The sequence below is a fragment of the Pelophylax lessonae genome, assembly GCF_965119305.1.
Source record: "Pelophylax lessonae genome assembly, chromosome: 7".
NCBI lineage: Eukaryota > Metazoa > Chordata > Amphibia > Anura > Ranidae > Pelophylax > Pelophylax lessonae.
The window spans coordinates 287,424,146-287,450,150 of NC_138774.1; the positions used below are offsets into that span (position 1 = coordinate 287,424,146).

General features: G+C 47.3%; 1 protein-coding gene across 1 annotated transcript in view; it reads right to left on the bottom strand.

The window, feature by feature from the left end:
* Positions 1 to 22,315, bottom strand: part of CCNB3 (cyclin B3) — a 24,397-nt gene extending 2,082 nt beyond the window's left edge. Inside the window, exons 1-11 of the mRNA XM_082263837.1 lie at positions 22,267 to 22,315; positions 14,841 to 14,943; positions 14,321 to 14,404; positions 11,651 to 11,751; positions 10,351 to 10,471; positions 10,167 to 10,271; positions 9,190 to 9,282; positions 7,375 to 7,512; positions 4,934 to 5,089; positions 2,073 to 2,222; positions 1 to 73 (exon numbers count right to left, since the gene is read on the bottom strand). The exon at positions 1 to 73 is cut by the window's left edge and continues 58 nt beyond it. Of these exons, the coding sequence (XP_082119963.1) occupies positions 1 to 73; positions 2,073 to 2,222; positions 4,934 to 5,089; positions 7,375 to 7,512; positions 9,190 to 9,282; positions 10,167 to 10,271; positions 10,351 to 10,471; positions 11,651 to 11,751; positions 14,321 to 14,404; positions 14,841 to 14,933 (1,114 nt within the window). The 5' untranslated portion in view covers positions 14,934 to 14,943; positions 22,267 to 22,315. The remainder of the gene's footprint in view (positions 74 to 2,072; positions 2,223 to 4,933; positions 5,090 to 7,374; positions 7,513 to 9,189; positions 9,283 to 10,166; positions 10,272 to 10,350; positions 10,472 to 11,650; positions 11,752 to 14,320; positions 14,405 to 14,840; positions 14,944 to 22,266) is intronic.
* Positions 22,316 to 26,005: the final 3,690 nt, after the last annotated feature.

Genomic DNA, 26,005 nt, shown 5'->3' on the forward strand with positions numbered 1-26,005 from the left:
GAGAGTTTAGCTTCTTCATAAGGGGCAACAAATCTGTAGCCTGGTATCCGCTGTAATACTGCAGTGTGGGCGTCTGTAGTACATAAAGAAGTCATGTGTTACACATACAATATAGTACCACAAATCCATACATTTCTATGAGTACACATTACACCTAAATAGTGATCGACCGATATCGGATTTTTGTTGCCGATACCGATATTTTGGCCATTGAATATCGGTATCGGCCAATATTTTTGTACATTAAAAAAAAAAATATTATATTATATTATAATATATATATATATATATATATATATATATATATATATATATATATATATATTTTTTTTTTTTTTTTTAAATGTACAAAAATATTGGCCGATACCGATATTCAATGGCCAAAATATCGGTATCGGCAACAAAAATCTGATTTACAGTTGACAGGTACTGTACTGTTGTGGAGGGATCAGGGGTCTAAAAAGACCCCAAACCTCTCCTCTGCACTTAAAAGCATTTAAAAACAGCCAAGTTTGGCTGTTTTGAATGCAGTCATTTTTTTGAATTTGCCGCCGAGTACCCGGAAGTGATGTCATGACATCACTTCCGGGTTTTTACATGGAGACCCGATCAGAGCCGAATGCAGCTTTGATGGGGTCTTCTCTTCGGTGGCCGTGCAGGCTGGTTGCCCAGGTCTCCCGGTGGGATGGGAGACCAAGGCCAGCCGCAGAAGGCGGCGGGAGGGGGGCGACGTCCCCTCCCGATCCTTGTAATGAGAGCAGAGCGGCTTCTCAGCCGCATCGGTTGTCATTACAAGACAGCTGACCGTCGGCTATGGACGTCGGTACCGGGGTGATGCCTCTAGCTGCAGGCATCACTCCGGTACGGCACTTTCCCGAAATATCGGCAACCACACAAACACCAATCTTTGCTTTCCATGACAAAGAAAAAAAAATAGCAGTGTTTATATCTGCCATTGCTGGAAGTGACATTATGACGTCGCTTCCGGCCTCCTAGGGTCATAGAGATGGCCGGGGACCATCAGGTCCACAGCCGGCTCTTTGGTAATCCGGCACTGCCACCCTATTTTGTTCTCTGTTCACAGGACAGCCTAGAGGGCCACAGTAGGGGACGTCCCCTCCCGCTGCTGCCCTAAAAGCAATCCAGCAGCTGAATAGCCGCTAGGATGGCTTTTTCTTTACATGGAATCACTGACTGAAAAACAAAGATACCTGAATGATGCCTGTAGCTGCACCCATCATCCAGATATCACCACTTCAACCCAAGGATGTCATATGATGTCCTACAGGCGGGAGGTGGTCAACCACCGTGTCCCACAGCACTCTTTATGCCTCTGGTTCCTCTTTAGTGCTGGCTATGCCTGGGACATCAAACTTTTAGGCCACATTTACACTTTCTTTAAAATGTCGCATTGGACGCATATTGTCTTTAAAAGCACCCAATGCCAATCAAAGCTTCTGTTCCCTCAATAAAACGGTTTTCTTATAGTCCTGGTCATACATTGAAAGCAACATGGAGGATAATTTTTCAAGCAAATGCAAAGTGTCTCTAAAGCCTCTATAGAAGTCTATGACAATGCTTGCTAACAGCTTAAAGCCTTCCTAAAGCTTCTGTTCAGCATTCGCTCCTCCTTGTTTTGCCGGTATTGCAGGTATGAGATATTTCAGGATGCACTAGAAAAACTGGAATGACTTTATCAGCAGTCACCTCCGGTTCCTGTTCTGGTTCGATTGCGGTTCTTGGAGCGTCTGGTGCAGACGTCACATCTGGTGTGCAGGGTCCGGATCGGAGGGGAGTAACTAACCACCTGTTCAACATTACTGCAACCCTGCCCCCAGAGCACCCTCCCTTTCCTTGCTGCTCATCTTCCCCACTCTCATGGGGAACATAGGAAGTGAGCACCAAGGCAAGTATGGCGGCTAATTCATACACTCCATGCACTGCAGGGGAACCCCACTGCAAGGTCATTTTTTAATTTCTAGAGTGCAAAGTGGCAAATGCATAAGTCAAGAAGTAGGGAACCACCATCCATTACAAATGTCAAGGCTGGCACATGGTATGGAATTACTCACCCATCCGCCTAGGTCTTTCATCTTCAGTGCAAGATACAAACAGCTGGCCGCCATCTTGGAAGCCCGCTCCTGCACAAAGTCATACTCTTGTAATGTAAGCTCACATATGTAACGGGCGAGTGTCAGAGTCTCCATATTGGCATGGGCACACTGAAAATAAAGAAGTTGGTTAGTTTTCTATACAGCTGCTTTTAAAAGCATTTCAGTCATAAGTTAAACCAGTGGTCTCCAAACTGTGGCCCTTTGTTTGCTTTTAACAGGCCCTTGGGGCACCATTTCATCCACTGAAACCAACAATGGGGCATAATTCCCTCTCCCCCACTGAAGGGGCAAAATCCCTCCCAATGACACCAACAATGGTGCACAATTCCTGTGAAGGATATCAACAATTCCTCCCAATGACGCCAGCGATGGGGCACCCTTCCTCCCAATGACGCCAGCGATGGGGCACCCTTCCTCCCAATGACGCCAGCGATGGGGCACCCTTCCTCCCAATGACGCCAGCGATGGGGCACCCTTCCTCCCAATGACGCCAGCGATCGGGCACCCTTCCTCCCAATGACGCCAGCGATGGGGCACCCTTCCTCCCAATGACGCCAGCGATGGGGCACCCTTCCTCCCAATGACGCCAGCGATGGGGCACCCTTCCTCCCAATGACACCAGCGATGGGGCACCCTTCCTCCCAATGACACCTACAAATGGCCCCAATGAGAGGGCACAATTCCTACCACTGATCCCAAATATGAGACATTGTTTTTTACCCACTGATATCAGGACCATTTTTTATTCCCAATGGCCACTGTCCTGCACCCTTAAAGCCTGAGGGACAGTCAACTGGCCCCTTGTTTAGAAAGTTTGGAGACCCCCGAGTTAAACCATGGGACATCGTTAAAGCCCAACCCCCCACCACGGAGGGTCCCAAAGCACGGTGCCTTCCTCTGCAATGAGCCACCGGTTGAATGCAGAGTTCAGTGGTTCTAGGTCACTGCCGTTTCCGGTAATACCATGGAGGTCAGTGGAAGGAACCACTGGGGGACCAGAAATCGACATTTTGGGAAGCATTGGCTTCTGGAGAAGACTTCAGCTGAGGGTTTCTTGCCATGGGAGCAGATTGCAATTCTTTTTTTCCCTATTAGAAGCTTTTACTGGAGCTTCTACTGTGTTGCTTTCCCATCAACTCACATATGGCATGAGCTCAAGATGGAAGGAGCTCTACAGTCCACCATGACCATAAAAACCACTCAACTCAAGTAATTGCAAGGACCACAAGATGCATGTACTTCAACACTCTTATAGAAACTTTTCAAGCCTGCGAGGTGAACTCAGTGGGCATGTTAGGATTGCGCACATTATAGGACGCAATGCTTTATAACATATGGGGGTGGCATTGACTAGGTAGAGATGCTACTTTGGTCTTTTGTCAGTGACATCAGTTTGGGAAACTTCGGAGACCATTCAGAAATTCATGGACAAGTGCATTTGCTTCAAGTAGGTTGTGCATTGACTTGATAAGACTACAGAACCCTACTGGCACGAACCAAAGGCCAACGACTCAGGACCTGGAATGGTCAGTAACCTAGACCATGGGTCTCCAATCTACACACAAGGTGTGGCCAGTTTACTGCCCTTCAGACTTGGGGGGGGGGGGTTGCTTGTATAGATTTATATTAGCACAGTAGAGTAGAATAGCCAAGGCAATACAATAGTACAATGTCCCCTCCCAAACATGGGTTTTGGTCAATGAAGTCAACCTTCTTGTCTGGTGTTTAATAGGGAGAGATTGGAGCCACCACATATAAGGACTGAGAAGGCCCAACAGATTACATTTTTGTATTTGGGTTTAACTAAGTTTTTTTTTTTTTAATTTGTATTAACAGTTAATTTTTCAGGACAAACTTTTGGAGGGTAAAGAGGTTGTAAACCTCCAAAAAAAAAAAAAAAAAAAAAAAAAGTAAAAACCTAAAGACTAAGGCAAATGCATTGCATACTCGCTCATTATTAAAAACTCACCCACAGGGCTCTGAAGGAACGGCACGGGCTGCATGTAAAGTAAATATCTCCTAAACGGTGCACATTTAGGAGATATTTACAGAACCTATAGGCAAGCCTGATCATAGGCTCATCTATAGGAAAAAGTTACAGAGAGAAGTTTACTTCCGCTAACTTCTTCGTTTAGGAGCGCCAAGCAGGTGCAAGACAAAAAAGTATATCACTTAAAAGCTTGTCCTGAAGAATTAAAGCGGATTTCCAGGAATTTAGACACTGAAAAAAGTGAAGGCATCCTGTTAAATCCAAGGAGGTGCATGATATCTCTTGGGCTTATCGCTATTTATATTTGACAGGTTTATTGCTCTGCCGGAGAATACATTCCAGGATTTGAGAGGAGAGAAGCTATGGCCATCCTTCCCCTCTGCTGCCCATTCACAGAAGCCTTTGTATTTTGTGAAATGTGCTCACATAATACAAAGGCTTCTGTGAATGGGCAGGAGGAGGGGAGTGGTGGGCATTGCAGATGCAACAACTCTACTGTTCAACATGTGGAGCTCAGAAGTATCAACATTGTGCTTCTGGAAATACAGCGACAGCCGTCTGCTATATAAAGCCGTCAGATATAAAAGAACCAAGCCCAGGAGGTGTCATGAAGCTCGCTGGGCTTAACTCAGAGAGCTTTTTTTTTCTATTTTATTTATTTATTTTTTTTTTTACAAAGCTGCCGAGATGCTGAAATTCAGCTTTAACTGTTAGGGCTCCAAATAAAATAGAATATATCTATCTATATATGTCACTGACAGCATACAACAGATACCCTTTGAACATAACCTCAGTTTGTGCTGGATTTCCAGGTTTTTGACTCAAATACCTTTGCAAAGCGACGCAGGAAGCGATAAGGAACAGGGATATTTATGTCAAAGTTCAGCTTCTGTAGAATTTCGACCTCCATTGCAATTAGCTCCTCCCTCTTGTACGCATCATCGCATATATAGAGGAAGTCATCCAAGCAGGGCGGACAACGTTCCTGTAGACCAAAAAAAAAAAAGTGGGAGGTCAAATCAGAAACAAAAAAAAGTTACAATGAAACAACATGTGCAAGAGCTTAGCCACCTCAAAAATAATATAAAAATGGCAGTCAAATGAAACCTGAGGGCAAATTTCCATGAGTGCAGCTCACCAAGGTTTGGTATAAACAGAGAACAGCAAGTGTCCACTGGGCTGATGTCCAAGAAAAGGTAGATATGGGGAGGGGGGGCCTGGATAGTGGTTCTCCACTACCAGGTCATCAGCCAGCTGCAAAACCACTAACCTACCACACCTCCAATAGTGCCCTCCAACCTCTCACAATTGCCTGCAGTGCCCTTCAGCTACCAGTCAACCCCCCCAACCTTCCACAGTGCCTCCTGCTGCAGAGTCTCCAGCTCCCCAACGTGATCGCAACCTACCACAATGCCTCTTTGTCCCCAGCCTCCCGAAGAACCCCCAAACACCTTATCCCCCTACAGGACAACCAAGTCTGTTACAGAGTCCCTAAACCTCTTCAGAATCCCATACACCACCCCCACCCCCCACCATGACACCCAGACCCACACCATGACCCATTCAGAGACTCTTGGCATTTCAATATATATTTAATTACCCATACTTTTTTAGGAGTATATTATATATATATATATAATTTATTTTAACAGCTGGGGCAAGGAATGTTTTGGAAGAATTTACTGGGCCATAATCTCAATAGGGTAGAGAACCACTGCTCTAAAGCACCCAGACTGAGAAATCCACATAAAAACAAAAGAACAAAATACCCAGAAACGGTCATCTTAGGAGTCCATAATTCTTTCAAAAACCATCATCATCTCTTCATCCACCACCATCCATCATCTCTTCATCCACCACCATCCATCCATCACCAACCACCATCCATCATCAACCACCATCCACTATCATCACAGTCAGACTTCATGTACACTAGCAGCTCCTAAACTTGACTTGGCGTTTTTTTGCCAAAGCTCCTAAACTCAACTCCATAAAAGCCTATGGGGTTTATTTACTTAAGCTGGAAAGTGCAAAATTATTTTTTTTTTTACAGAAGTGAGCCTATCAGCTTCTAACCTCAGCTTGTTCAATCAAGCTTTGGCAATAAAACCTGGAAGCTGATTGGTTTCTATGTAGAAGTGAGCCCGATTTTGCACTCTCCTGCTTTAGTAAATAAACCCCTTGTGTGTCCATGTACACATAGGCTTTTAGTAGAGTTTAGGAGCTGCCGCGTTTAGGTGAGATTTAACTTCCCCTCTCCTGAATGCGAAAGAATCGCGTTCAGGATAGGAACGTTTTTGACTGCCGGCAGCAGGAAAATACAAAACGCAAAAAAAACGTGCCGTGATTTTGCATTTTCCCACGGCAGTGATAAAAGTTTGGCCAAGTGTTCATAAAGCCTTAAGGCCCGTACACACGTACCGATCGTCGGCATACAAACGTCGGTGGACGAAGGATCTGCCGATTGTACGCGTGTTAGTATGGTGCCTCCGACAGATGTCTGCGCACAATCCGCGGACAAAAGTCTTTCGTGCAAACATGAAAATATTTGTATGCCGACACCAGAACGGACGATTGTTCGCCTGTCAGTACACAATTCGGCCGACAGACCGCAGATTTGCAAGACTGGGCATGCTCAGAAAATAGAAAACACAGGGAAAGTTAACCATTACATGACATCACTTCTGCAGTCGGCGGACAAAATTCTTGTGCTGTCCTTGTGCTGTCTTTGCACTTTTCAGCAGACACCGACATCCCGGGGAGAAAAGAGGAACATTTGTAAGCCGACCATCGGTACGTGTGTACGGGGCTTTAGAGGCAGCAGTGCCCGAGATGATTTCACACTGCAGATATAGAGCTTTGAGGCTGCAGGGGCTCCAACATTCTAGGAAACGCTGTAATTTTTCAGAGAAACTTCAGTCCTAGAGTACATTTCTCAGGGTACTGTTTAGGCAGAAGGCACATTTCTAAATGTTCTAGAACAGTGATGGTGAACCTTGGCACCCCAGATGTTTTGGAACTACATTTCCCATGATGCTCATGCACTCTGTAGTGTAGTTGAGCATCATGGGAAATGTAGTTCCAAAACATCTGGAGTGCCAAGGTTCACCATCACGGTTCTAGAACAAAGAAAATCTTCAGTTTTTGAGTTCACTTCCACTTTAAGATATGGTGGAACCCTCAACTCCCGCTAGGAATGAGCTAACCCTATGGAGTTTTTGTCCTTTGTTTTTTTTTTTGTTTTTGGATACAGGCCTTCAGTGACCTTACCTCAAATTTGGATGCAACGAGGACAGCAGTGGAACCGATGAGCTGCAACTTTTCCCTTGTAATAACAGAGGCTGCTAAGTAATGGTCCACCAACTTTATCGAGAGATAAAGAGTTTCATGGTTTAGCTCAAAATTCTCCTGTGGGGACAAAAAAAAACACAAAAAACAGTCCATGAAACTCTGAGCAGTTTGGATCAGCCATTAAAAAATTCTTTGCATTAAAAGTATCTAAAGTTTATTTTTCGATATAGAGAGTGGTGAAGGGTTGGAAGCCATCAAGTATTTAGTGTTGCCTGTGTTCCCGCTGGGGAAATGCACCTCTATACCTGTAGCCCATGGGGTGCATGCAGCCCTTTAGCACTTCCCGTATGGCCTTCAGGGCCCCTGATAACACTTATTTTTGTTTCCTTACTGTAGTGTGATAGAGATTTCTAGCAGTCTCTTGTAGCAGGTCTGCAGCCTCTGCCCACTGCCGCGCCACCACGCAGCTGGTCTCTGGCCACCGCCGCGCCACCACGCAGCTGGTCTCTGGCCACCGCCGCGCCACCACGCCGCTGGTCTCTGGCCACCGCCGCGCCACCACGCCGCTGGTCTCTGGCCACCGCCGCGCCACCACGCAGCTGGTCTCTGGCCACCGCCGCGCCACCACGCCGCTGGTCTCTGGCCACCGCCGCGCCACCACGCCGCTGGTCTCTGGCCACCGCCGCGCCACCACGCCGCTGGTCTCTGGCCACCGCCGCGCCACCACGCCGCTGGTCTCTGGCCACCGCCGCGCCACCATGCCGCTGGTCTCTGGCCACCGCCGCTGGATATTTTCCTGGCACACTTTGGGCCCTTAGTACTAGTTGAGTATGGTTCTGCCCGAGTATTGTTACTAAACATGTCCATCCCTTTATGACTACAGTGTCCCCATCTTCTGATGGCTCCTTCCAGCAGGATAATGCACCATGTCACAAAGCTCCAATCATCTCACCACTGGTTTCTTCACCATGACCATGAGGTCACTGTCCTCCAATGGCCTCCACACTCACCAGATCTGGTCACTGTACTCCAATGGCCTCCACACTCACCAGATCCGGTCACTATACTCCAAAGGCCTCAACACTAAACCGATCCGGTCACTGTACTCCAAAGGCCTCCACACTCACCAGATCCGGTCACTGTACTCCTATAGCCTCCACACACACCAGATCAGGTCACTGTACTCCAATGGCCTCCACACACACCAGATCCGGTCACTGTACGACAATGGCCTCCACACTGACCAGATCCAGTCACTGTACTCCAATGGCCTCAACACTAACCAGATCCGGTCACTGTACTCCAATGGCCTCCACACTCACCAGATCCGGTCACTGTACTCCAATGGCCTCCACACTCACCAGATCCGGTCACTGTACTTTAATGGCCTCCACACTCTCACCACATCTCATCCAATTGAGGACCTTTGGAATGTGGTGGAATTGGAGATTTGCATCATGGATGTGCAGCTGAAAAATCTGCAGCAACTGCGTGATGCTATCATGTCACTATGGACCAAAATTTCTGAGGAACGTTTCCAACACCTTGTTGAATCTATGCCACGAAGAATGAAGGCAAAAGCGGGTCCAACCAGTGTACCTAATTAAGTGGCCACTGCTGTGAGAGAGCAAGAGCAGGCTCTGGTAAGTAAAATAGAGAAGGGGGGGGGGGGGGGCTGCACTCAGAAGGTAAAAAAAAAAAACAAACACACACCACACCCACTACCTATAAAACCATTTTAAACAAGGAAAAAAAAAAAAAAAAAGTCACGTGCAAATCTACTACGGCACTAACCTGCACCTCCACCATCCAGTCCACCAGGATCCCCCTCATCTCCTTGCTGATATCACGCTGAATATCTATATAATTGGGCAGTATGAATTTTTCCTGTGGAAGACAAAGAAATACATCAGCCCAGTGCTGAGGGTTAAACACAGGGGGAGTGCAATACATAAAAGAACGTTATACATACCTACATACATTATATATATATATATATATATATATATATATATTTCTCCATCCAACGTGTATCCAAAAAGATTTTTCCCATTTTTTTTTTTTTTAATTCATATATATATATATTATTAATTAAAATAAAAATATGGGAAAAATCTTTTTGGACACACTTTTGACAACTGAGTCCAAATGCAATTCTGCTAAGCGCTTCCATTTGGACTTGCCAGTTGTTGAAAATGTATTCAAAGCCAAAAGATTTTTCCTTCTTGTTTTTTTAAAAATAAATAAAAAACCAAGAAGGACAATTTTTTATATATATATATATATTATATATATATATATATATATATATATATATATATATATATATATATATATATATATATATATATATATATATATATATATATATATATATATATATATATATATATATATATATATATATATACACACACACACACACACTGTATATATATATATATATATATATATATATATATATATATATATATATATATATATATATATATATATATATATATATATATAAATAAATCTCTCAATAAATAAAAAGCCTTTATTTATTTTTTTTAAATGTATGTATAAAAAAAAAACAAAAAAAAAAAAAAATCTTCTGGCTTTAAATATTTTTAACAACTGGTGAGTCCAATTGGAAGTGCTTAGCAGTTACATATACATAGATCTCCCCATCTCAATAAATAAAAAAGCCTTTACATTTTTTTTTTTTTATAAACCAAGGACTGGAAATGGATACAAATGATGACCTCACACAATACAGAACAACTCACTTCTCTGGAACGCATGTAGTTGAATATGTCCAAGGCGTACTCCGAGCTTGCAAACGGGTCATCCACCGAATCCTTATCAATGTCTTCAACATCTTTGGGCAAGGTCTGAAAATCATGCAGGCAGTGTTATTAAACATGGGTACTCCCAGAATGACCAAAGGGGCGTGAACAGTGTGATAAATACCTGCTCTGCAGGCTCCTCCTCCTCCTTTTTCGGAGGCGTCACCACTTCACTGGTCACATTGGTATCTTTTTCATCTTTTACATCTACAGGCACCTCTATGGTGGCGACTTTTTTTGGAGCTCTGCAGAGAAAATATGCAGAAATTATTTTAATTAAGTCAAGGTGACCATATAATGACATTATCATGGAATCTCAATGCTGCTCATCTCTCCTACGGCCTTTTTCAGCCACTTCCCATCTGCATTCATCAACAACAAAATAGTTCTTGACTGGACCATGCTTGAACAATGTGGGTCAGTATGGCCACTTGTGGGCCCATGTGACAACACAGGAGCCCAATTGGGAGACGGTTGTCACCAGATTACAGGAAGTGCCTAAACAAGGACCTTCATGATGGCAGGATCCATTGGTGTGCGCAGCCTATTGCATTAGGGCGTGCACCCCAGAGCACAAACACACACGCATGTATATGAGCAGAGCAGTGGATGGTGTCAGTAGAGAAGAGATTGGTGTCAGTAGTTTTTATTTATTTTACAATTTTTAGTTTTTTTAATTATTTTTTATAATAATATTATTATTATAAAAAATATTATTATTAATAATAATTTTTCAGAATAACAAATATTTTTTACAACAACAACTTTTTTAGAATATATATATATACACACACACACACACACACCTTCTTTCTATGTCCCAAAAGTGAGCCATCAGGGGTCAAGCATGGTAAACTGTTTACTATGCTTTAGTTGGTGAATGAACAGGAAGCCGCTCAACACAGAGAACTTCCTATTTGTTTACTGTTTAGTGCAGCTGAGGCTGCAGAGAAAGGGACTGGGGAAGCTCTGTCCTCAATCCATTTCTATGTCTCAAAAGTGAGACATCAGGGGTCTGTTTAGACCCCTGATATTTCACCAAAGCCCCCTAATGAGGCTCCTAAAAAAAAAAAAAAAAAAAAAAAAACATTTTTTTTTATTTTCTCTCTTCAATAACAAAAACACTGCAAAAATAATATAAAATTATATTATATATAGGAAGTAGGAAAAAAGGGAAGAAGGAAAAAAAAAGAAAAAAGGAAGGAAGAAAAAAAAAAGGAAGAAGGAAGAAAAAAAGGATGTGCTGACGAAACGAATGATAAAGTTGCAAAATTGTGTTTGGGCATTAACATTTGTTTGACCCTATGGCGTAAAGTGTTAAAGTTCAGAACAGAGGCGATGGTGAAGTCATGTAAATCTTTCTCCGCCCTCTCGGTTCCCATTGGTTAATACAAGTGGAAAGCGGTCAGACGCGTTTCGCTCACCTTTTGACGTTGGTTTCATTATTTTTCGCAGTGCCTTTTGTCTTTTTTACAACCTTCTGCCCGTTTTTCTTCTTCTGAAGTAGCTGTTGATTTTTATTTGCCTGCAGGAGACATTGGTTTCCATTACAAACCTTCCAACTGAAAATCATCGCCCCCCCGTCCTTGGATCTAGAGAGCTTGGATAACCACAACCAGGGAGTTACGGACAACCCTCATGTATTGAGCCCCGGGTCCATTAAGGGGAACCCCCGGTGCATTATTTTCCTAAACCCGGAGCTCCTCCTCCTCTCAGCTTCTCATCCCTGCCTAGAACTTCCAGAATCCTTTGCACCCGTGGTCAGCGGCACGGCCCAATGGGACTCACTACATGAAAATATCAGAGGATCAGATGTGAGTCGTGTAGAGCAGTGGTCCTCAACTCCGGTCCTCAGGGCCCACTCACAGGCCAGGTTTGCAAGAAAACTAAAATACATCCCAGGTGATATAATTTGCTGCTCGGTGATTGCAGTATTCTAGTCTGCATCTCCCCAAGGTAATACTTAACATCTGGCCTGTTAGTGGGCCCTGAGGACCGGAGTTGAGGAGCACTGGTGTAGAGAGAACCGTAAAAAGGGTCCCAGGGGGCAGCGGGTGCACTCTGTCAAGGAAAAGCTCCACTCTGAATTCTAGAGATGGGAAGAGCCCAAAAATGAGCAGCGGGGGCGCGGTGTGTCTAGGGGGGTGCAGAGTGATGTGTAATTGGGGATGCAGAATAAGGTGGAGTATTGGGTGATATAGGGGTACAGAGTGTGAAAGAATGGAGCTACAAAATGTGGGGTAAGGGGGATGCAGGGGGTACATTGTGAGGTGCAGAGTGTTGGGGTTTGGGGGGGGGGGGGGTGAAGCCATATTAGAGGATGCACTGGTGCACAGTAATATGTAACGGAGGATGCAGGGGGGTGCAGATGTGAAGTAAAGGGGATACAGAAAGTGGGGTAATGGGGGATGCAGGGGGTACATTGTGAGGTGCAGATAGAGTAGAGGGAGATGTAGGTGGTGCAGAGACTTGGGGGGGGGGGGGGAGGGTTTGGTGGAGGCATATTGGAGGATGCAGAATGTGAGGCAATAAGGAATGCAGGGAGTGCAGAGTATTGGGGGATATAGGAGTACAGAGTGTGAAGTAATGGGACTACTGAATGTGGGGTAATGAGGGATGCAGGGGGTACATTGTGGGGTGGAGTGAGGGTAAAGACACAGTAGTGGGAGATGTAGGTGGTGCAGAGTGTTGGGGTTGGGGGGGGGGGGGGTGGTGAAGCCATATTGGAGGATGCATTGATGAGGCAATAAGGAATGCAGGGAGTGCAGAGTATTGGGGGATATAGAATGTGCAGTAATAGAATATACAATGAGATGCAGAGTGTGGGGTAAGGGGGATGCAGAGGGGGAACATTGTGAGGTACAATGAGGGTACAGATAGAGTAGTGGGAGATGTAGGTGGTGAAGAGTGTTGGAGGCGGGCTATCGGAGGATAGATTGCTGCAGAGTAATATGTAAAGGGGGATCCAGGGGTGCAGAATGTGGTTTATTAGGGGATGCAGAGTGTGGGGTATTGAATAATATAGGGGTACAGAGTGAGGTAACGGGGGATGCAGGGGGTACATTGTGGGGTCAAGTGAGGGTACAGATAGAGTAGTGGGTGGTGCAGAGTTTTGGGGTTTGGGGGGGGGGGGGGGGTTATTGGTGCACAGTAATATGCAACGCAGGATGCAGGGGGTGCAGAATGGGAGTCAATGGGGAATGCAGAGTGTGAAGTAATGGGGCTACAGAATGTGGGGTAATAGACTATGCAACTAGATGCAGAGTGCGGGGTAATGGGGGGAACGCAGTGTTGGGGGGTGTCTATCGGAGGATTTAATGCTGCCGAGCATTTGGCTGGGGTCAGTGTCACTACTGATAGGATGAGGCGATACCTGGACCCTATAGAGGTTCATCTCACCAACTCCTAACGTGACCCAAGAGATCTGTAACGTTACCCAATCTTATCTGGCCTTATTTGTATAAAGCAGAAAAAGGAGGTGGGCTGTCTTGGGCAGGTGGTGTTGGACCAGGAGGTGGGCTGTCTTGAGCAGGTGGCGTCATGCCTCGGGGGCAGGTGGTGTCGGACCAGGAGGCGGGCTGCCTCGGGCAGAAGGTGTCGGACCAGGAGGTGGGCTGCCTTGGACCAGGAGGTGGGACGCCTCGGGCAGAAGGTGTCGGACCAGGAGGTGGGCTGCCTTGGACCAGGAGGTGGGCTGCCTCGGGCAGAAGGTGTCGGACCAGGAGGTGGGCTGCCTTGGACCAGGAGGTGGGCTGCCTCGGGCAGAAGGTGTCGGACCAGGAGGTGGGCTGCCTTGGACCAGGAGGTGGGCTGCCTCGGGCAGAAGGTGTCGGACCAGGAGGTGGGCTGCCTTGGACCAGGAGGTGGGATGCCTCGGGCAGAAGGTGGCGGACCAGGAGGTGGGCTGCCTTGGACCAGGAGGTGGGCTGCCTCAGGCAGAAGGTGTCGGACCAGGAGGTGGGCTGCCTTGCGCAGGTGGTGTCGGACCAGGAGGCAGGATGCCTCGGAGGTGGGATGTCTTGGGCAGGAGGTGTTGGGCAAGGAGGTGGGATGTCTTCCCCATTACTTTTGAGCGAGGCTCACAAAATACTCACATTGGTGATGTCTCCAAACGCAGATCTCTTTTTTGCACCTCCCTGTGGGGAGGAAGGGGAGCGCTTTGTCTGGGTGCAATCCTCCTAAAAAGGGAACAAAATATACAGAATGTATGTAAAATGTTGAACTTAAAAATTGTTGAATATTCCTACATTAATACATACAAGGGCAAAATCCAGAAAACACACTCACCAAAAAAAAAAAAAAAAAAATTCAATAAATAATTAGCCACATCCAAAAGCTGAACTCCAGGCGGATGTAAAGGACAAATACTGCACCTCGATATTCCCTACATAATTAAACTTATTTAACAGGTGATGTCCAGCTTTACGTTCACTTCAAAATAGTTTGTGTGGGCCAGCTTGGTCCGAACCATTTAAAGTGCTGTGTGGCGGAGCAGTTTTAATCTGCGAACTGGATTAAAGCAAATGCAAATTCTTTGGTGGGTTCTGTACTCAGCTGTGTGCCTGGAGCTCAGCTTTGAAGTGAAGGGGGAAGAGGCAAAGTCAATAAAATTACCTTCCCGGGGTGAGCGTTTTCTTCAAACACCGCCTTCCCTGGACGAGGCAGCTTGGATAGCGCAGGTCGGGGGTGACGAGCGGTGGGCAACATTTTGAAGTTTCTTAAAAAGGAACATAAAAAAAAAAAAAGTGTACATAAATATACATAGAATTTTTTTTTTTTTTAGGCTTTTAGGTTTTCAAGATATAAACCAGTAGAATGCTCTAGTACATGGCGTTCCTAAAGTATTTGTAGGAAATTTTTAAGCTTTGGATCAGGTAAAGAAAGGTTAGAGGGTTACAAATGTAATATTTTGCACCTTACCGGTAATTTGTTGCATTTGTTTGTTTTTTTTTTGGCCAACGACGTTTTCCCTCACCGTTTGTTCCATTGACCACTCTAAAATTCTGTAGGTTCGATCAGTTTCAAGATTGGTGGGAATATTCATATTATAACGGCAACTCTCCTGAGTTATTGGCTATACATAAAAACGTATACCCTGGCTTAGGACTACAGGCCCCCCAATGGATTGGTCAATGAAATCTGGGTACCCCCCTTCACCAGACTTTCCAAACCATTATCAACCACCATCATCCAGGCTGAAGGGTAGGTAGAAGAGGCGGTTGCCTTGGGCACTTCATAAGGAGAAAGGGGCACAAAGAGCAGAACCCTCAACCTATGCTCACAGTTTGTAGGCCTTTATGTCTTGGTTGCTAAAGAACCTTGTCCCAGCACCATCATAACCAGTCCAATTAGGTACTAAAGAACCTTGTCGCAGCACCATCATAACCAATCCAATTAGGTACTAAAGAACCTTGTCGCAGCACCATCATAACCAGTCCAATTAGGTACTAAAGAACCTTGTCGCAGCACCATCATAACCAGTCCAATTAGGTACTAAAGAACCTTGTCCCAGCACCATCATAACCAGTCCAATTAGGTACTAAAGAACCTTGTCGCAGCACCATCATAACCAATCCAATTAGGTACTAAAGAACCTTGTCCCAGCACCATCATAACCAGTCCAATTAGGTACTAAAGAACCTTGTCGCAGCACCATCATAACCAATCCAATTAGGTACTAAAGAACCTTGTCGCAGCACCATCATAACCAATCCAATTAGGTACTAAAGAACCTTGTCGCAGCACCATCATAAGCAGTCCAATTTAGGTACTAAAGAACCTTGTCCCAGCACCATCATACCCAGTCCAATTAGGTACTAAAGAACCTTGTCCCAGCACCATCATAACCAGTCCAATTAGGTACTAAAGAACCTTGTCCCAGCACCATCATACCCAGTCCAATTAGGTACTAAAGAACCTTGTCCCAGCACCATCATAACCAGTCCAATTAGGTATTAATATAAAATATATTCCATTTCGGTTTTTAGGTTTAGGTACGCTTTAAAACTAGGTTATCCCATGCTTTCCGTTTCCCTTCACTTCATTTTCAAGAAACGCAACAGGAACCAAGAAGAAATTTCTACAACCAAAAAGGAATTCCTGTAGACAACCTTCACCAGAAATAATGGCCACAGTTTGAAGATTTTCCTCACCGCTTGTTCCATTGACAACTCTAAAAATTCTGTAGGTTCTATCACTTTCCAGATTGGTGGGAATAGTCATATAATAGGGCAACTCTCCTGAGTTATTGGCTATACATAAAAACGTATACCCCGGGTTAGGACTACAGGCCCTACAATGGATTGGTCAATGAAATCTGGGTACCCCCCTTCGCCAGACTTTCCAAACCATTATCAACCACCATCACCACCACTATCACCATCATCCAGGCTGAAGGGGTAGTAGGGGCGTGAGGAACACTTTACCCCATCTCAGGTCCAACAGAAGTAGCATCAACCAAGGTTCTCATGGAACATGGGGGTTTCTTTGATAGTTTGAATGTTGGCACCCATTGAGGCTACCTCTGAGGGAAAGCAGGAGATGGAGCTGGCAAGGTTCTCCTGAAACATGAAGAATTCCTTTTATATGATGGCACACCTGGCTACCCATGTGGAACCAAAACTGGGGACGACAAGGTTCTCCTAGAATTTGACCTTTCCTTTTATACGATGACGTTGGCTCACTTTGACAGATGCTACTACCTCCATTAGGACCTGAGATGGTATTGTCAAAGTGAGCCAACATTCAACATATAAGAGGAATGCCTCATAGTCCAGGAGAACCTTGACAGGTCCATCTCATGTCCCACAGAGGTAGCATCTATGTACCGACATTCAACATAAAAAGGAAACAATCATGTTCCAGGAGAACAGGAACAGCCCCATCTCAGGTCCAACAGAAGTAGCTTCAATCAAGGTTCTCTTGGAACGTGGGGGTTTCTTCGATAGTTTGAATGTTGGCACCCATTGAGGCTACCTCTGAGGGATCAGGAGATGGCAAGGTTCTCCTGAAACATGAAGAATTCCTTTTATATGTTGGCACACCTGGCTACCCATGTGGGACCAAAATTGGGGCCGACAAGGTTCTCCTAGAATTTGACCTTTCCTTTTATACGATGAATGTTGGCTCACTTCGACAGATGCTACTATCTCCATTAGGACCTGAGATGGTATTGTCAAAGTGAGCCAACATTCAACATATAAGAGGAATGCCTCATAGTCCAGGAGAACCTTGACAGGTCCATCTCATGTCCCACAGAGGTAGCATCTATGTGCCGACATTCAACATAAAAGGAAACCTTCGTGTTCCAGGAGAACATGAACAGCCCCATCGCAGATCTGGAGGTATCATCCATGCATGCCAACGTTCAAACTATCGAGGAAACCCTCAAGTTCCAGGAGACCTTTGATGGGACTGAGGTGGTACTGTTAAAGTTCTCCTGGAGCATGAGGGTTTCCTTGATGGTTTGAGCGTTGGCATGCGCTGTTAGCACTACTCAACTGAAGGAGTAGTGAGGGTGTGAGGAACACTTTACCCCATCTCAGATCCAACAGAAGTAGCATCAATCAAGGTTCTCGTGGAACATGAGGGTTTCTTTGAGACGTGGCACCCATTGAGGCTACCTCTGGGGAAATCAGGAGATGGAGTTGGCAAGGTTCTCCTGAAACATGAAGAATTCTTTTATATGTTGGCACACCTGGCTACCCATGTGGAACCAGATTGGGGTCGGCAAGGTTCTCCTAGAATTTCCTTTTATACGATGAACGTTGGCTCACTTTGACAGATGCTACTACCTCCATAGGACCGGAGATGGTATTGTTAAAGTGAGCCAACATTCAACATATAAGAGGAATGCCTCATAGTCCAGGAGAACCATGACAGGTCCATCTCATGTCCCACAGAGGTATCATATATGTGCCAATAGTCAACATAAAAGGAAACCTTCACGTTCCAAGAGAACATGAACCGCCCCATCGCAGGTCTGGAGGTATTATCCATGCATGCCAACGTTCAAACTATCGAAGAAACCCTCAAGTTCCAGGAGACCTTTGATGGGACTGAGGTGGTACTGTTGAAGTTCTCCTGGACCACGAGGGTTTCCTTGATGGTTTGAGCGTTGGCATGCGCTGTTAGCAATACTCAACTGAAGGAGTAGTGGGGGCATGAGGAACACTTTACCCCATCTCAGATCCAACAGAAGTAGCTTCAATCAAGGTTCTCGTGGAACATGAGGGTTTCTTTGATACGTGGCAACCATTGAGGCTACCTCTGGGGAAATCAGGAGATGGAGTTGGCAAGGTTCTCCTGAAACACGAAGAATTATTTTATATGTTGGCACATCTGGCTACCCATGTGGAACCAAAATTGGGGCCAACAAGGTTCTCCTAGAATTTCCTTTTATATGATGAACGTTGGCTCACTTCGACAGATGCTACTACCTCCATTAGGACCTGAGATGGTATTGTCAAAGTGAGCCAACATTCAACATATAAGAGGAATGCCTCATAGTCCAGGAGAACCTTGACAGGTCCATTTCATGTCCCACAGAGGTATCATATATGTGCCAATAGTCAACATAAAAGGAAACCTTCACGTTCCAAGAGAACATGAACCGCCCCATCGCAGGTCTGGAGGTATTATCCATGCATGCCAACGTTCAAACTATCGAAGAAACCCTCAAGTTCCAGGAGAACTTTGATGGGACTGAGGTGGTACTGTTGAAGTTCTCCTGGACCAAGAGGGTTTCCTTGATGGTTTGAGCGTTGGCATGCGCTGTTAGAACTACTCAACCGAAGGAGTAGTGGGGGCGTGAGGAACACTTTACCCCATCTCAGGTCCAACAGAAGTAGCATCAATCAAGGTTCTCGTGGAACATGGGGGTTTCTTTGATACGTGGCAACCATTGAGGCTTCCTCCGAGGGATCAGGAGATGGAGTTGGCAAGGTTCCCCCAAAACACGAAGAATTCTTTTATATGTTGGCACATCTGGCTACCCATGTGGAACCAGATTGGGGTCGGCAAGGTTCTGAACGCACTGTAAGCAAGCAGCAGGTACCAACCCAACCGGACTTTTTGAATGGATTAATTCTTAAGAAACTGCTGAGGGACATCAATTATCAAAGCAGCCTGGACGACACAGCCCATAGATGTAGCCGCTTGACCCAGTAGAAGATGCCATGAGATCGTTGGTTCCAGAATGAGACAACCCCCCCCAACCAAGAGAAGATCTCCAGCCGGTGGAGATCACCAAGGCCAACTGGGACCAGATATTGATAACAGATCTCAAAGAGAAATGTATATAGACAGATATTGGCCATCCAGACACCATGCCAGAGACTGCAACACAACTCATCACTGGAAGAATGACATCACAATGAGGTCAGAGATTGTCACCTTCTAAATCGGTCAGAATTATGTGGCAAGTGTCTTGCGGAAAGGTTTTACCGCCCAATTAGATTGTACAACCAGATTGCAGAGGAGTAGAGTGAGGAGTAGATTTCAGAGGAGTGTGTGAGGAGTAGAGTCAGGATGCATCATGTATGGTGGGAGCAAAGGAGATTCTACAACCAGATTGTTACAATGTATAGAGAGTGTACAATCAGATTGTTACAATGTATAGGAAATTGTACAACTGGGATTAATACAATATATCGGAGATTGTACAGCCGGGATTGATACAATTTATAGGGGATTGTACAGCTGGGATTGATACAATGTATGGAGACTGTACAATTAGATTGTTACAATGTATAGGAAATTGTATAACCGGATTGATACAATGTATAGAAGTTTGTACAGCCGGGTTGTTACAGTATATAGGAAATTGTACAACTGAATACAATGTATAGGGGATTGTACAGCCGGGATTGATACAACGTATAGCAGATTGTACAGCCAGATTGTTACAATGTATAGGAGATTGTACAGCCGGATTGTTACAATGTATAGGAGATTGTACAGCCGGATTGTTACAATGTATAGGAGATTGTACAACCGGATTGTTACAATGTATAGGAGATTGTACAGCCGGATTGTTACAATGTATAGGAGATTGTACAGCCGGATTGTTACAATGTATAGGAGATTGTACAGCCGGATTGTTACAATGTATAGGAGATTGTACAGCCGGATTGTTACAATGTATAGGAGATTGTACAGCTGGATTGTTACAATGTATGGAGACTGTACAATTAGATTGTTACAATGTATAGGAAATTGTACAAACAGATTAATACAATGTATAGAAGTTTGTACAGCTGGGATTGATACAATATATTGGAGATTGTACACCCGGGATTGATATAATGTATCGGAGATCTAAATACATTGTACAATCAGATTACATTACGTATGGAGAGAACAAAGGAGAGATTGTACAATCTAATCTCTGCATACCTTGTACAATCAGATTGATACAATGTATGGAGTGTATAGGGGGGATGTGGGGTGTTTGATGAATAGGGGGGGATGGGGGGGGTATGATGAATAGGGGGGTGTATGATGAGTGGGGGGGTTGTATGATGATTAGGGGGGTGTATGATGATTGGGGGGGGGGTGTATGATGAATGGGGGTGTTTGATGAGTGGGGGGGTTGTATGATAAATAGGGGGGTGTTTGATGAGTGGGGGGGGTGTTTGATGAGTGGGGGGGTGTATGATAAATAGGGGGGTGTTTGATTAGTGGGGGGGGGGTGTATGATAAGTGGGGGGGGGGTGTATGATAAGTGGGGGGGGGGGTGTATGATAAGTGGGGGGGGGGGGGGGGGGTGTATGATAAGTGGGGGGGGTGTATGATAAGTGGGGGGGGGGTGTATGATGAGTGGGGGGTGTATGATAAGTGGGGGGGGGGGTGTATGATAAGTGGGGGGGGGGGGTGTGTATGATGAGTCGTGGGGGGTGTATGATGAATGTGGGGGGGTGTATGATAAGTGGGGGGGGTGTATGATAAGTGGGGGGGGTGTATAAGTGGGGGGGGGGTGTATGATGATTGGGGGGGGGGGGTGTATGATGAATGGGGGTGTTTGATGAGTGGGGGGGGTTGTATGATGAATAGGGGGGTGTTTGATGAGTGGGGGGGGTGTTTGATGAGTGGGGGGGTGTATGATAAATAGGGGGGTGTTTGATTAGTGGGGGGGGGGTGTATGATAAGTGGGGGGGGGGTGTATGATAAGTGGGGGGGGGGGGTGTATGATAAGTGGGGGGGGGGGGGTGTATGATAAGTGGGGGGGGTGTATGATAAGTGGGGGGGGGGTGTATGATGAGTGGGGGGTGTATGATAAGTGGGGGGGGGGGGTGTATGATAAGTGGGGGGGGGGGGTGTGTATGATGAGTCGTGGGGGGTGTATGATGAATGTGGGGGGGTGTATGATAAGTGGGGGGGGTGTATGATAAGTGGGGGGGGTGTATAAGTGGGGGGGGGGTGTATGATGATTGGGGGGGGGGGGTGTATGATGAATGGGGGTGTTTGATGAGTGGGGGGGGTTGTATGATGAATAGGGGGGTGTTTGATGAGTGGGGGGGGGGTGTATGATAAATAGGGGGGTGTTTGATTAGTGGGGGGGGGGGTGTATGATAAGTGGGGGGGGGTGTATGATGAGTGGGGGGGTGTATGATGAGTGGGGGGGGGTGTATGATGAGTGGGGGGGTGTATGATGAATGTGGGGGGGTGTATGATGAATGTGGGGGGGTGTATGATAAGTGGGGGGGGGGGTGTATAAGTGGGGGGGGTGTATGATGAGTGGGGGGGGGGTGTATGATGAGTGGGGGGGTGTATGATGAATGTGGGGGGGTGTATGATAAGTGGGGGGGGGGTGTATAAGTGGGGGGGGTGTATGATGAGTGGGGGGGGGGTGTATGATGAGTGGGGGGGTGTATGATGAATAGGGGGGTGTATGATGAGTGGGGGGGGGTGTATGATGAATAGGGGGGTGTATGATGAGTGGAGGGGTGTATGATGAGTGGGGGGGTGTGTGTATGAGGAATGGGGGAGGGGGTGTGGGGTCAGATCTCGCAGTGCTCCTCTTCCTGTACTCAGCACTCACCTTCGAGCCAACGGCAGTGTGTGGGGTCCCAGGAGTCAGGCTGAGCCCTATGGGTCGGATCGATCTCAGACTCTCCCCTCTATGTGGATCGGTCAGACGGGTCCAGGCTCCCCTCTAAGTGGATCGGTCGGGTCCAGGCTCCCCTCTATGTGGATCGGTCAGGTCCCGGCTCCCCGCTCCCCTCAATGTGGATCGGATGAGTCGGATGGATCTCAGCAGCACCCGACCTCCTCTGCATTTACTATAGAAAAGTTTAAAACCCGCGACCCCGCCCACCCTCTACTCCTATTGGTCCGCTGCCGGCCAGTGAGAAGGTAGAGCTCCGTGCGTTGTCATGGAGACCTTAAAGAGGTTCAAATCCACCAATAGGAGAATGCGGCATCCGGTGGCTGAGGACAAGGGGGGCGGGGCGGTCGGTGCGCTGTTGTGAAACTCGAACGCAGAGAGATTGTAAGTAGGCGGGGCGTCTTGGCCTGGGGGCGAGGCCTAAAAATTGCAGTAAATATAGCAGTACATTCTGCACGCTCGGTGCCTTCTGCGCACGCGCAACAAAACAACCAGCGGAATACAGTTAACCGCATAAATGCCGGGCAGCGTGCGAGGGACAGGGGGAGGAGCCAGGCCGCACACACCTCACCACACACAGGGGGAGGAGCCACCAAGCCCCCTTACCATGGAAACCACATAGAGCGCCCCCTGGAGGGTTTACATCTCATTCTACAGTGAGTAATTAGGGGGTTCTAAGTCTAAGGGGGGGGTGTCAGTCTGGGGGGGGGGTCCCTCCATCTAAGGGGGAGGTGTCAGTCTGGGGGGGTCCCTCCATCTAAGGGGGGTGTCAGTCTGGGGGTCCCTCCATCTAAGGGGGGGGGGGTCTGTCAGTCTGGGGGGTCCCTCAGTTTATGGGGAATCTGTCAGTCTGGGGGGTCCCTCCATCTAAGGGGGGGTCTGTCAGTCTGGGGGTCCCTCCATCTAAGGGGGGGTCTGTCAGTCTGGGGGGGGTCCCTCCATCTAAGGGGTCTGTCAGTCTGGGGGGGTCCCTCCATCTAAGGGGGAGTCTGTCAGTCTGGGGGTCCCTCCATCTAAGGGGGGGTCTGTCAGTCTGGGGGTCCCTCCATCTAAGGGGGGGGTCTGTCAGTCTGGGGGTCCCTCCATCTAAGGGGGGGTCTGTCAGTCTGGGGGGGGTCCCTCCATCTAAGGGGGGTGTCAGTCTGGGGGGGTCCCTCCATCTAAGGGGGGTGTCAGTCTGGGGGGGTCCCTCCATCTAAGGGGGGTGTCAGTCTGGGGGGGTCCCTCCATCTAAGGGGGGGTCTGTCAGTCTGGGGGTCCCTCCATCTAAGGGGGGTGTCAGTCTGGGGGTCCCTCCATCTAAGGGGGGTGTCAGTCTGGGGGTCCCTCCATCTAAGGGGGGGGGGGGGTCTGTCAGTCTGGGGGGTCCCTCCATCTAAGGGGGGTGTCAGTCTGGGGGTCCCTCCATCTAAGGGGGGGTGTCAGTCTGGGGGGGGTCCCTCTGTTTATGGGGAGTCTGTCAGTCTGGGGGGTCCCTCCATCTAAGGGGGGGTCTGTCAGTCTGGGGGTCCCTCCATCTAAGGGGGGGTCTGTCAGTCTGGGGGGGGTCCCTCCATCTAAGGGGGGTGTCAGTCTGGGGGGGTCCCTCCATCTAAGGGGGGGTCTGTCAGTCTGGGGGTCCCTCCATCTAAGGGGGGGTCTGTCAGTCTGGGGGGGGTCCCTCCATCTAAGGGGGGGTCTGTCAGTCTGGGGGTCCCTCCATCTAAGGGGGAGTCTGTCAGTCTGGGGGGGTCCCTCCATCTAAGGGGGAGTCTGTCAGTCTGGGGGTCCCTCCATCTAAGGGGGGGTCTGTCAGTCTGGGGGGGGTCCCTCCATCTAAGGGGTCTGTCAGTCTGGGGGTCCCTCCATCTAAGGGGGAGTCTGTCAGTCTGGGGGGGTCCCTCCATCTAAGGGGGAGTCTGTCAGTCTGGGGGTCCCTCCATCTAAGGGGGGGTCTGTCAGTCTGGGGGTCCCTCCATCTAAGGGGGGGGGTCTGTCAGTCTGGGGGTCCCTCCATCTAAGGGGGGGTCTGTCAGTCTGGGGGGGGTCCCTCCATCTAAGGGGGGTGTCAGTCTGGGGGGGTCCCTCCATCTAAGGGGGGTGTCAGTCTGGGGGGGTCCCTCCATCTAAGGGGGGGTCTGTCAGTCTGGGGGTCCCTCCATCTAAGGGGGGGTCTGTCAGTCTGGGGGTCCCTCCATCTAAGGGGGGTGTCAGTCTGGGGGTCCCTCCATCTAAGGGGGGGTCTGTCAGTCTGGGGGGGTCCCTCCATCTAAGGGGAGTGTCAGTCTGGGGGTCCCTCCATCTAAGGGGGGGTGTCAGTCTGGGGGGGGGGTCCCTCTGTTTATGGGGAGTCTGTCAGTCTGGGGGGTCCCTCCATCTAAGGGGGGGTGTCAGTCTGGGGGGGGGGTCCCTCTGTTTATGGGGAGTCTGTCAGTCTGGGGGGTCCCTCCATCCAAGGGGGGTCTGTCAGTCTGGGGGGTCCCTCCATCCAAGGGGGGTCTGTCAGTCTGGGGGGGTCCCTCCATCTAAGGGGGGTGTCAGTCTGGGGGGTTTGCAGCCTAAGGGGTAAGTTGGGGGGTCCTAAGCCTAGGAGGGTCTGTCAGTTGGGGGGGGGGGCATCAGTCTAGGGGGGAAGTTGGGGGTCCCTCAGTATAAGCGGGTCTGTCAGTCTAGGGGAGTTCCCTAGTTCTCTTTCTCTCTCTCTCTCTCCCCCCCTCTCCTCCTCCTTCCCTCTTTCTACCTCCCCCCGTCACTCCTCTCTCTCACCCCTTGTATTGTAATTAATGGCTGACAGGCAGGTATGACTGAAGGGACCCTATTGGTCTCTTCATCCATAAATGCATCCTTCCGCCTGTCAGCTGTCATGTTCACTGAGACGCGCATGCGCAGCTCAGCGAACATTTACGGCCCCCAATCCGTGCCACGGTAATGGGACTCCCTGTGCACATGAGAAAATCCCTTTTCTTATCAGTCTTGTGACTTCTATCAGTGTCTGGTTAAAGCTTGTAGGAAGAGGTTTCATTCTCCCCTGAGTGTCCTAAGAGGCTGCATGACCCCTGACCTCCTGTCTGGACACTGCTGATTGGCCCTGTGCTGATCCCATGCACTCTCTGAAAAGAAAAACTCTCTAGCAATACACACCAAACTGAGCACGTGCAGCTTGTCCCTTCCCTCTATAATATTCAGAGATGACTTGGAGACACTGGAAGAAGGGGAGGATCAGAGGAGACAGGATCAAACAGCCTTTTTACACAATGCGGAGGATTAACCCCTTAGGTTGCAATGTGAGCATAACAAGTATGCTTTACTGCATATACAGACTGATTTCACTGTTGTGGGTTTAGTAACACTTTAAGGTGAAACATGTTTGTGCTTTAGAACCAATTTAATTTAAATAAAATGTATTAATAATATTAATTATTTTTTTAGATCTAGCTTTGAGAGAAGAAAGGATAACGGTTTGCTCTCTATCTGTCCTTTTTGAAGACATTTAAGCATTTCTTTTTGGTTGATTAAAATCTTTTCTTTCTTTTTTATTTTTTATTTTTCTTTTTTATTTTTTATTTTTCTTTTTTCTTTTCTTTTCTTTTCTTTTCTTTTCTTTTCTTTTCTTTTCTTTTCTTTTCTTTTTCTTTTTCTTTTTTTTTCTCTTCTTGAATACTGATGTAAACATCCGATAAAATGATTTCTATGC